A 12,715-nucleotide genomic window follows, 5' to 3' on the forward strand; every position below is an offset into this window, starting at 1 on the left:
ATGTTTCTGTATTTTACAGGTTGTTTTGTGCAATACTGCTAAAGCTTTATCTCATCCTTGTGGTGAGGGTATGGGAGCACAGAAATCATGTTTTCAATTTGGGGTGGTTCAAGTTTTCCATTCTCCTCTATTAGTTTGGGGTCTTTTCCCATGCTGTGCTGCAGGATGCCTTTCTGAACAGTGCTGGGTCAGTGAAGTGAGGAAATCGTATTTCATTGTGTTTCCCCTACAAGATAATCCCGGTACAACTGGGTGGATGGGGAGAGGGGGAAAGCGTGTTGTCACTGCTTAGCAACACAGTGGGCCATGCTGTGGAAAGGTGGTGTTTGGCTGCTGCACTGGCCATCTGTCAAAGTTTGTTACAGATGTGATTGGAGAGGTGCAGCTTCTTGGGTTTTAATTGCTTTCTGAGATAGGCTTCCTAATTTTTTAAGGTAGTTTCAGTAATGTGAAAAAATGCCCCCCTACTTTCCAGCTTAGAACAGGCATAAAGTCAATTTTTATTTGTGGTTGGTTTTTTGTTTCATTTTATGTTTCTGTTGTTTTTTCCTTGCAGAATTTAAGAATGGCTAACAGGTGGGAATGGTAGTGTCCTGAGACTGCTTTTTCTATCAGTGTGTTGTAGAAATTATAGCATTTACTGCACAGTAATGTATTTGAGACACACAGAGACGTTTTCTTGGTTATTCTGGTTCTCATCAGTTTTGTTTCTCATGAAAAATATGAATGCTTTCTGTTCAGAAACGACGCTCCAGCAGGCAGGTGAAGAGGAAGCGTTATACTGAAGACCTGGAGTTCAAGATTTCAGATGAGGAGGCTGATGATGCTGATGCTGCTGGAAGAGACTCTCCTTCAAATACTTCTCAGTCAGAGCAACAGGTCAGATATGAACAGGCTGGAAAGGTGGCCATAACTGCAGCATTCAGAAATCAAATATGTGCCCTTTTCCTGAAATGTGATTGATGGAATGTGCCACAAGGCATTAGTTTTTGCATTCTTAAAGAATATATCAACTCATGGCTTTGTTTGCAAGCTGATGATATACAGCTTGAAAGTTCAAGCTGAGTTCTTTGGAATTAGTGATCCCTAGGTAAAGGAAACCAAAACTGTACTGCTAGAAATCTAGAATGTACTTCTGTGAATTCAGTGGTCTGGCTTCTGTGACTTTAATAAACCACTCAAGCTTGTCCCCTGCTGCTAGGCACCATAAGAACTCCTTTATGAAATTACTGCCTTGTAGTACCCAGCAGGGTACACTTTATTCTCCATGCAATGTAAATGATGGATAAAATAGTTTGAATAAGATGAGGGGTAATACTGTAGAAATGACTGTTGTAACAATCTCATTGTTTTGTAGTGCTTTTTCAAAGAACTACTTCATTTAACTGATGACCTATTGGAGAATATATCCATGTTCTTTGGTATTTCATTTGGCAATTTGTTAAGCCTTGTGAAATACTGTATGTGATCTCCATTGTTAATTGTGTTTTATCAGAAGGACAGTTGGGATGGTTTGCCTCCCGTTGCAATAGTGAATTAATGTAATAGAGAATTGCAGGCAGTTTTGAGAGTGATCGTGTCGACACCTGCACTGCCAACTAGAGCTTCTGAACATCGTCTGCTGTTTAGACTGTATGGTGCTGAAAGCATTTTAGGACAGGGGAAGTGCTCATGTTGTTATATCTGTTTATCTGTGCACATCAGCCTTCTTAACTGAGGGAGCTGGAGTTGCAGTAGGTCTTAAAAATGGGCTTAAACAAGTATCCTTTGATCATTTATTATGGTATTAAATCTCTTTGAATCCTCAAAGTCCTCGTGCTAGCAGGAGAATGTCCTCTTGGTATTAAGCTTCTGTTACAAAAAATTATTTTAAAGTTTTTCTAACAAATGAAGTCTTTAACGAAGATGCACTCCCGTAACTCTTGTATGCTCTTTATGATGTAGGAATCTGCTGATGCTGAAGGTCCTATTGTGGAGAAAATCATGAGTAGCCGTTTAGTCAAGAAAAAGGTAAAACATTTTCCTTCCCCTCGTATTTTAAATAGGCTAAGCGTATTTCTTCTGAAGCCCTTACTCAGTTCTTAAAATGCCTTGGATATTCCCAATTAAAAAACTGTTCTGTTGAAGAGAGGAGGTTCCCTGAAAGTGTATTCAGATGGTATGCAACATGTTTTTCAGTAGACATACACAAAACAGATTGTTTAATCTTTTACTTGTTTCTTGCTTTTTTTGGATAAAAAATTTGAGTTTTGCAAATATACATGCTTGAGTGAAATCTGTGGTGCTCTTCACTTCAGAGTGATATTCCATAGGAGTTTGAGGAATGAGAGCACTCAAAAACCCATGCCCATAATTTTTGCATCTTTTGATGTCAGTTGTGCTTAGCGGCTGAAAAAAATTTACATGTGACCAAGTATGATATTCATCACAGGTGATGAATATTTTCCTTGTCACTATGCTAAGATGGTGAAAGAAACACTTCAGTTCAGTGTGGTTCCCTTATAATTCTGCCCTGCCTCCTAGCTAAGCTCTTATTTTGCTTACAGATTTTTCTAATCTGCTTCTCAACTTGATTGGTCTTTGCACTTCCAAAGTACTAGGGCTCTGAGAAGGAAGTAGAAAGAACTTGTTCCAAAAAGGGCATGATTATATTTATAGATGCCATTGTGGAGCTAATTCTCTGACTTTTGTACTACAGTTGGACAGAAAACTGTCTGACTTAGACTGATACAGCATCATGTTGATCAGACTGATACAGCATCATGTTGATCTTTGTTAACCAGCAATTCATCTTTGCCTCAGTGTTAATTTTCAAATTGGAGAAAGGAAATTTGCCTTTATTAATGGATTTCTTTTTTCAGTGTTCTGGTGGTTTGGGGTTTGTGTTTGGGTTTTTGTTTGGTTTTCTTGGGCAAGGTGGGGGTGTGTGAGTTCAATTTTATTACTACTGTCCTAACATAATTAACAATTTTGTAAACCTACATTCATTTTAATGTCACGAGTTCCTGTGATTCAATCTGGCCTGTTTGTGCATCTTCCAGCATAAGCTTCTAAGGCTTTTTGGAGTGTTTTTAAGTCTAGAGCTGTATTTTGTGTTTCAAATCATAGGCTTATTTTTCAGATAAACTTGAGGCAATATAAAGTGAGTATTTACTTGTCCTGATGGTCTGCTAGGCAGGAGAGGAGGATGTGGTCCTTTCATAAATGTCTTTACAGGGGAAGCTGTTTTTCACCAATTATTCTTCCCTTCTTCCTCTCCCCTGCAAACAAAGGTGTGATTACTCATGGGGAGTGTGTATTTTGCTGCAGTTTGTGGGAAGTAGTTGGTCTGCTGCCTACATGTCTTTGATTGCAAGCTCTGCTGGAGGCAAGCTCTATTTTGAGCTTTTTCTTTAATGTTTTTTATGGATTGTATTTGCAGGTTTGAGGGGTGTCTCTTCTTTCCCTGCTCTTCTCCCCAACCCTCTTCTCCAAATTTAAAAAAAAAAAGGATTTCAGGATGTTAATATTTAACATCTGAAGTATCCAACTGTGCTTTTATTAAAGGTCTTTTACACTCTTACTAACGTCATCAAAACCCTGGTTGTTAGATTACTAATCAAAGTAAAATTGCTGCGATCAGGACCAGTGCATAAAATAAACACGAGGAGAGGCTTCACTAGGAAACCTTTCAGTGGATTAGGTTGTAACAAAGATGTTGCATTCAAGTAAAGGACATTAGATAATGAGTACGCTTTTGGAGCAATATTCTTATCATAAAATCATGCTGGTTTTCTGAGAAATAGCCTTAGTCTAGCTCTGGAGTTACCAGATAGGATGCAGCCCTGTACTTGCAGCCATTTTTGAAACGTACAGAGTAAAAGGTAGAGCTGAGTTCCTGTTTGAAGTAAAAAAGGTGGCATTTTTCACAGTTATTCCTAATGTGGAATGTTGAATTCCCTTGAATACTCTTTCTTCTTGCAGAAAGCATGAAGTATGTGTATCACTCTCTTTCCAAACCTGATGAGTTTGGATGTTGAAATTTTTCATTCAGTCCCCTTTGAATTCCTGCTTCTTAACTTTGAAAATGAATAGCTAGAACTGATTATGCTATCCAGCAGAAATAGCGCATATTTTGGAAATACAGGGAGTTGGTAGGACCCTGTACTTGCATGTTAAACATGTGAATGTCTCTTTTTGCCTACTAGTACATGTGAGAATTAGAACTAATTGAAATGTGTATGAAACCTGTATCTCTTCCTCAAATAAGTTTACAATTTTGGGCTGTTTATCAATTGAGGTGGTTGGGTTTTGTGTGTTGCTTTGCATCTGTTATTAATGAGTTCTTTCTGCTGTTTTTCTGGTAGTTGATAGTTGTGGTGGTTTGGGGTATTTCATGGTTTATTTTTTTCTTAGGTTTTGTTGGTTGGTTGGGTTTTTTTGCTTTTTTATCCTTTTTTTTGTCTCTACACTTGAGTGGCTTATAAAACTAATTTTTGCCTTAGCAGTGTTACTGTATCACCTCTGTGGCAACGGCATGCCAGATTATGTGCTTTTGAATATTTGCTTGAATGAGGGAGTCATTTGTTTCTTCAATTATCTGCAGAGACTGTGAATCAGATCCTGGCCACACCTGGAAATGATAATTTGAAGTATCCTGCATTCCCCAAGTCTGCCATGTGTTATTTTAGGACGTCTGTGTAATCAGTTTGGGGAGAATTTTGCATAAATGCTCTATCTCACCCTTTTGCCTGGTTAACATATGTGTACAGGTAGTGAGGAGTGCACAGTGACATCAGAGGTATAAGCTGCTGTCTCATACACCCTAAAGTGATGTACTGTTAACCTCTGCTTGAGTGCTGACAGTTGTAATTTGATTAAATTTTTGGAAGAGGACATAAGGCTGAATGGCAGACTAAGATTTTAAAAATATTTTTTCTGAAGTACTTTTTGCTTAGGTGAATCTTTCATGCACTCTTATGGAACATCTAATAACATAGACCAGTTAACATTACCTATTAGACAATACAAAATTGTGTTTTACTCACGAGAGTTACAGCATTTATCAAGATGTGCATTGTAAATTATTATTATTAAGTTGGCAGCTGACAGAAAATATGTTTGACTGAAATGCTGCTGAGGGGAGTGAAGTTGGTTAATATGAAACCTCTATATAAAGGTGTTTAATGATGTTGTCATTGTAATACTGATGGATCTCAAAGGATTCTGGTTTAAGAGTAATCAAAGAGACTTGGCTGTAATACATTTTAGATAATAAAAGAAGTTAATGTCTTAAAATTAGGGTTGACTTCTTAAAGACTAATTTTGCCTCAGGGCAATGAATAGGTTCCAATAATGTGGTCTCCAGCTTCTTTTTTCAATGCAGGTTTGATCTCTAAATATTAATATCATCTTGAGAAAGGCTCTTCTGAATTTTTTGTTTTAAAAAGAATCTTGATGGTCTTCAGATTTCTTTCCTTTAACAATGTCTTTGTGAGTGTCAGAGAATTTCTCCTCTGTTTGGGTTTAGAGGATGGTTTGGATAGCTTATTTACTTTGATGGAAGATTCAAGATCAAGACGTAGCACCAGGAATCTTCTTCCATTCCTCTAGGGGAGAAATAGGCAGAATCTGGTATTGTTTCTCTCTCTCTAGGAAGGAGTACAAACAGACTGTACTGGAGTGATGTAAATACTAAACTGAAACTCCCTTGCTAATCAGGAAGTAAAGGAATACTGTGTGAATCAGGGACTGGGAATGCATGAACTTCACTGTGCTAGAACACAGTTTAATGCAGCTGCTACTGTTGTTCTTTAATTGCACTGCTGTGGAGGTGAAATCTAGCCAGCAACTAAAAATGACAGTTCAAGTCTCAGAGTAGTCCCTCTTGTGTGCGTGTGTGTTTGTATTTTAAATATATGTAGAAAAATAACAAAAGTTGTTGATTCATGCAGCAGTCAACAGTTTTGCCTGTTTAATGCTGCATACACAGTATTTATTACAGATGATGTTGTCCCTGATGAAATGTTTGAACCAGAAAATGCTGCTCTGTTTAAAATTTTCCTAAAGTTCATTAGTGAAAACAAACAGTTAATGTTGTGACATAATCTGAATTCTAAATGTGTGCCTGGTGCACTGTCCTTAGTTTGTCCTGTGGCTGGGTTAAGGAGCAATTCAACAAAGTATTACATGCCATATGTTATGCAATACTTTGGCACCAGGGATAAGTTAAGGGTAGCTCAACTCTTAGCACTGAATGCCCTTGGTTTTGCTGCTTTATGTCACAACTTTAACCTTGCTTTAAATGTAGTTTTTGGGTGTTAATTTAATTTGGCTGCTCTGTATGTGAGACATCTTGCCTGAGTGAATTTAATTGCACCATTGAGTAAAACTAAAGCCATGAACACTGATGCACTACAATTCTAGCAGAGGTATAAGGTTTAGTTTTATATGGCTTCTTGTTTGGAGTTATTAACTATATGGAGGAATAAACCCCCTTTAAAACTCTTTTTTAAAACATTACAAAACCCACAATGTAAAGTTGCCATGAGCCAGCCAAAAATAATACATATGGCATTCAGGAGTGCAGTTGCTAATTGGCTGCTGCCTGAGAAAATGGTACACTTGGCTTCTACTTAACACTGTGGGTTTGGCAGAAAGCCAGATTTGGGGTGAGGTTGTGAATGAAGCTGCATGTGGTTAGGGAGGAGTTCAAATGATTCATGTCTTGGAAGTTGTAGTAAGCAGTGCAGTATGTACTTGGGTAAGCAGCTGGAGGAAACTCCTCACCCATGTCCTCCCCCACAAACCTTTTCCTACACCTCCACTTGTGTCTCTGTGTGGGGACCATAGTCCATATCTCAGATAGTTTTTAAATAGTTTAATAAGTTGGGCTGTTTAGAGATTGAATTCACGTTTCATTATTTCTTTTCTTTTAGACGGAGAACGGAGAGGAAGTAGAAGTAGAGGAATTCTATGTAAAGTACAAAAACTTGTAAGTAAAGTTATGGGTTTGATTGCTATCCTTAAGTTCATATAACTTCCAAATAGCATTCAAAACTGGTTTTGTAACTGATACAAATTATTATCAAACTTTAAGCATATCTAATGTTTAATCCAAAACAGTGACAAATAAACAGGGGATTACCTTACATTGGTGGTACAGGGTTTGACAGTGTTGTTTTAATTTGTGTTCTCTCCAAAATTAAATCCACAGGTTAAATTGCTCTGCTATTAAATACTTAAAGACTCATTATGCACGCAGGCTTATGAGCACACACCTGTGCTATGTAGGTCTAACTGCAAGTCTAGAGTGTGTGCAAACTACTCAAACATAACCCTTGATGTTGTATCAAAAACAAGATTTATGTTAAACAAAATGTCTAAGATAACAAACAAACGAGATGGCTTTCAATATTCCAGCAGATCGTTAGCCCTCCACGAGAGGAATGTAATCATGGTGAGAGCAGCATGTTGTTTCACTTCTGGACTCTAAAACTGCAATGCAATCAGTATTTAAAATAAAATGCTTCATAGCTGGATAAGCTCACTTTTCTTTTAGGAAAATAGCACACCTTGTGTATTTTTACCAAATTTTCTGTCTGAGAGACAGAAATCTGCTTTAAGGGTACTTGTGGCAGCTAACTGCACGTAGTTGACTTCACTTTAAATATGCTGTCATTTTTGCATCCTTTGCACTATATTGTTGATTATAAAATGTTTAATTGCTTAATTATGCTTTGTTTAGTTTTATTACATAGACATAATTTTTGTGTTAACTGTGCTGTCTTAGCACTAGAGCTTTTGACAGACTAAATTTATGGAGTGGGGCAAGTCACTTTGGCAGAGATACTGTTCCTTCTTCTATGTTGTTACTGTGGAACTGCATTTACGAGGGGGTTTGCTTTTCTCTCTGTCAGTCTTGAAAGACTCACAAGTAATTTTGAGTTACAATGCTGTTCTCACAAAAAAATTATATAGGATGGTAGTACTTAAAATATTTGCATCTTTTGGTTAACTTATGAAAATACTACTTTTTGCTAGACTATGATGTTAAATAGTGACTTTACCGTAAGTGTCTTGTATAGTAATTATGTTTTAAATATGTCCAATAAAAATCATCCTAGTTTTGTGCCAAATTAAGTATAGAGGGTATGTTTTCAAATTTTGAGTGGGAGTTGTTTCTATTTCCTGACAAGTTTCTCTATTAGTAAGTATAATTACTTTGAGTAAAGATGATTGGTTAAAAACCTCTATGGTAAAGAAGATAGTGTCAAGTTTTCCAAGCATAGCACCACGACGTGCTGGAAAGATCTAGTTATCCTAGTGGAATAAATCAGGAGTGCAATGGAAGCAGAGTTTTGAGTAAGATTTTTCTGTTTCATCTTCTAGTTCTTACCTTCACTGTCAGTGGGCATCTGTGGAAGAGCTGGACAAAGACAAGAGAATTCAGCAGAAGATTAAGCGGTTTAAGGCAAAACAGGGCCAGAATAAATTCCTTTCTGAAGTACGATTTTTTGTTTGTTCGTTTTGGGTGTTTAAGGAATATCCTTAAGAATTCTTGTTCTGTATGCAAGCAGAACATTTTTAATAACTCTGTGATATATCAGTAGCACCTATTCTGGTATAAAACATAAAGCATTCTGGATGCAAGTCTTGCAAGTTTAGGAAAGTCAAGTTTATGAAAGTCATCTATCCTGATAGTATGCTTTTTCCTATAGTTTTGGTTGGTTTTTTTTTCCTTTAAGTGAGTGGCTGGTTATTAGCCTTGTAAGCCTGACTGAATCAGTACCATGTCTTTTTTCTCAGGAGCTGATTATGCCAGAAGAAATGCATGCTTGTTTTTATGTTATGGACTGCTGCTCACTAGGGATTCAAAGCTTTTTATCATCAATTTAATTTCACTTAGAGCCATAAGCAGTAATGTGGCAGAGGTCCTGTCAATAAAAGACCAGATCTGCTGATTTGTGTCTCTGAAAGATTACCTTTTAGAAAAATGCTGTCTTTTAAGAAAAAAAAAATAGTCTTCATGAGCTACTGTGTTTATTTATTTATATTTATTTTTACTGTATCATTCAAGCTGAAACAAAAGAACCTGTTGCAAATTGAAAACTTCCACCTGTTCTAAGTGAAGATAGCTGGAATTGTTTCCATTTTCTCTTTTTAATATATTTCCAAGTGGATCACAAGTTACTGTAAATATTTGGAATTTGTCATTGTTTCAGAAAAAACTCTTAAAATATACAGTCTTTAGTCCTTTTGGCTGTCTCTTTGGTTGAAGTGGATCTTAAAACTTAAAATGAAACGCAATGCTTTAGTATGGCAGAGAATCCTGTAAGTTGTTTAAGGCATAGGAACGAACCTGACAAATTGTGATTTTTAGAGAAACTGTGTATGCATGCATTGTGTTTTCTCTGCTTTTGAAATAATAATCTTTAAATCTTGCTTGTAAAGCGTTAGGCAATTCCTGTAGTTAAAATAATCCAAAGGCACTTAGTGTAGAAGGCTCTAATTTCTTTATTGCAAGCTGTAGTTTTCAAGAATGCTAAATGCATTGCATGCCATAAGCCTTTTCGATTGCTCATTAGTGAATTGTAATTTCACACTTCATTTAAAATATTCTTAAACATTCTCTCACAGTAAAAGGTTTCACACAGTAATTAAGAGGCCCAGTTAACAAAGTCTGAGAAGTCTGATTCCCTCACGGGGAATGATCTTGCTGAATTGTAGCATTTCAATTAACATGTTGAAGTTTGCCAAATATAAATTCTGTGTCACCGTGACCCAAAATATTATTGCCTGGTGAAATATATAATCATTTTCCCTCTCAGGAAGGGCTAATAGAGATATCTTTTATATTTTTGCCTCTCTCCTTGAACAGATTGATGATGAGCTGTTTAATCCAGATTATGTGGAAGTTGATCGAATCATGGATTTTTCACGTAGCACAGATGATAATGGAGAGGTAAACAAAACATTGTTTAGTGCATCTCTAGTCATACAGACATTGTGTTTAGAATTTCTTGTTTAAATTCTATATATTAATATTATTATTATCTAATATATTAATTAGACTTTATTAAACATTTAAAGAAACTACCACAGTATATATGTATATAAAATAGGAACATGTTTGAGAAAACATAGCTAATGTAGCAGTTTCTCTTAAATAAAGGTGGTTAAGTGAGAATTCCAAACTTTTTAATAAGTTACCTATTTTTTTAAAAAAAGCACACAAAACAACCAACCAAAAGGCAAGAACAACAAAGAAGTTATTTAATATTGTAGATACATTGAAGATATTTAATATTGTGGAACTATGATGTTCATGCATGTAATGCAGAATTTAAATGAAAATTGCAAGAAGGAGTCTTAGCTAAATGTCATAATGGTTTAGACTACCTGTTACAGAAGAAGTCCTGAGCTCACTGTTACTTCATTTTTAATGACTTGTTCTGCAAAGAAGATGATTTTGTCTTCCAGGAGATTCCTTTTTGTTCCTGGGAGAAGAGAAAACTTCACTGGCAGTGTCACTGTTTCCATGTTGCTCTGTCAGTGAATGGTGACTTGGCTGACTTGTCTGTTATGAAGTTTCTGATGACGCTGATAAAACAGTTGATCTTTAATTACGTAGTAAAGCATAGAATTTTAAGGGCTGAAATGGGAATATTGTTTTGCTTCTAAATTTTAGCCTAACCTTACTGATTTCAAATGTGTTATTCTCAATTTGGTGGTAAGCCTGCATTCTCCAGGTTCTCATCTTACTTTGTTAGGTTGTCAAGGTGTCAGCCTGCTGTTTGCTTATCCTTCTGGCTGAGTCAGGCATTCAGGTCTGATCAAGCTTTTTGAATGTCATCTAGCCTGTAGATCTCCTGTAAAAAGGGTACACTTTTATTCTTTCTGTATTGTGAGATAATGTAATTTTTGTCTTAACAAAGCCTGTCACGCATTATCTGGTGAAGTGGTGTTCGCTTCCTTACGAAGACAGCACTTGGGAGCTCAAGCAAGACATCGACCAAGCCAAGATCGAAGAATTTGAGAAACTGATGTCTAGGGAGCCAGAAATGGAGCGTGTGGTAAGAATTGGCTCTAAATAGAGGATTTTATTTGAAAATAGTAAAGTAATGTGGTCTTTTAGAAACCACTAATGGGATTTGCTGTATTTGAAACAGGAGCGACCTCCTGCCGATGACTGGAAGAAATCGGAGAGTTCCAGGGAGTATAAAAACAATAACAAACTCAGGGAATACCAGTTGGAGGGAGTAAACTGGCTTCTTTTCAATTGGTACAACACGTACGTAAAACATAGCTTACTACTGAATCCTGCTTTGGAAAAGCTTTTATTTGAAGCTTATTTAAAATAGCAGCCTTTTAAAGTAACCTGCTAAAGTGAGATTTTAGAATCGTTTACATGGCTCATTTTTTGCTGCAGGAGTCATATCCAAACTAATTCGGGGTGGAACATGAATATTTCAGATAGATTCTTGTAGAAAATGCTTTGGATTCATGCATGCCCCTGCTGCTCCTTCCTCCCCCTTGTGAACTTGAGAGGTAGATAGAAGGGGTATATCCATGCTGACTGCATCACAAATCATAACATTTGTTTAAAATGCAAAATGTTATGATGCCTTTGCATTCTAGAAGTATCTGGTTTACTCAGGTTATTGCCTTACTGATTTTCTATGTTTTAGGTTAGGAATAAATAATTCAGCCAGTTTTTATTCTTGTTTTCAGACGAAACTGCATTTTAGCAGATGAAATGGGGTTGGGAAAGACTATCCAGTCCATTACGTTTCTCTATGAGATATATTTGAAAGGAATCCATGGTCCTTTCTTGGTTATTGCACCATTGTCCACAATTCCCAACTGGGAAAGGGAGTTCCGCACCTGGACAGAGTTGAATGTGGTTGTGTATCATGGGAGTCAGGCGAGTCGGCGGACCATTCAGTTGTATGAAATGTATTTCAAAGATCCACAGGTAAAAAATCTTCATGACTTTTTTTTTTCTCTTTTTTTGTATATGCTTTATGGTTGCTTATTTATTTAAGGATCAATTAGTTTTTCAGTACTGGTATGTTAGGTTTCAGTTAGAAATACAGATAAATGTACTAAGAATGCTTTTTAATAGTGGCCAGTATCTCTCTGGGAATAAAGGGGCACCATGAAATGGTGCAACTTTTGTTTAGAGTTTCATTCTTTCATGCAAGGTTTTTGTTATTTTGTGTTTCTGAGGGGAGCTGGCAGAAGAGATTCTTAATGGAAAAACTCCTGTAAGTGGAACTAAGCTTAAAAATCAATCTTTGCCTACCATTCCAGGAAAGACCTGCTTGCAGAAATTAAACTTGTCAATGCCTCTTTATCAAATTTTGTAAGTCAGATATATGTTGAATGTGTGTTACTGCGCTTAGGTTGAATAGTTGTGAGTGAAGGAAAGCAGAAATTACTAGGGGTAGAAAAAGAAAACAGAAGCTAAGAGGAGCAGCAGATCCCTACTCCTAAGTGCATGTCTTTTCCCAGGGTAAACAGAATTAAGGGAAATAAAATGTGCATACATTGAATGTTATTGCAGAACAATAAAATCTGCCTCACGTAAGAGAGAAAAAGGGTAGAAGTTAAACCTGTGGAGTACTATTTTCAGCTGAGCTTTAAAAAGTCATAGTGGTGAATTCATACATTTAGATTTTCTTAAAAACATTTTATTTTACACTACTGGACATTTTGATTAATAAACTAGAGA

At 36.5% G+C, this 12,715-nt stretch overlaps 1 protein-coding gene across 1 annotated transcript in view; it reads left to right on the forward strand.

The window, feature by feature from the left end:
• CHD7 (chromodomain helicase DNA binding protein 7) overlaps positions 1-12,715 on the forward strand; it is a 132,989-nt gene that overhangs the window by 85,335 nt on the left and 34,939 nt on the right. Inside the window, exons 5-12 of the mRNA XM_036406359.2 lie at positions 742-879; positions 1,945-2,010; positions 6,918-6,973; positions 8,371-8,485; positions 9,860-9,943; positions 10,917-11,054; positions 11,151-11,272; positions 11,713-11,956. Coding sequence (XP_036262252.1) covers positions 742-879; positions 1,945-2,010; positions 6,918-6,973; positions 8,371-8,485; positions 9,860-9,943; positions 10,917-11,054; positions 11,151-11,272; positions 11,713-11,956 — 963 coding nt within the window. The remainder of the gene's footprint in view (positions 1-741; positions 880-1,944; positions 2,011-6,917; positions 6,974-8,370; positions 8,486-9,859; positions 9,944-10,916; positions 11,055-11,150; positions 11,273-11,712; positions 11,957-12,715) is intronic.

Source organism: Molothrus ater, chromosome 1 (genome assembly GCF_012460135.2).
Source record: "Molothrus ater isolate BHLD 08-10-18 breed brown headed cowbird chromosome 1, BPBGC_Mater_1.1, whole genome shotgun sequence".
Taxonomy (NCBI): domain Eukaryota; kingdom Metazoa; phylum Chordata; class Aves; order Passeriformes; family Icteridae; genus Molothrus; species Molothrus ater.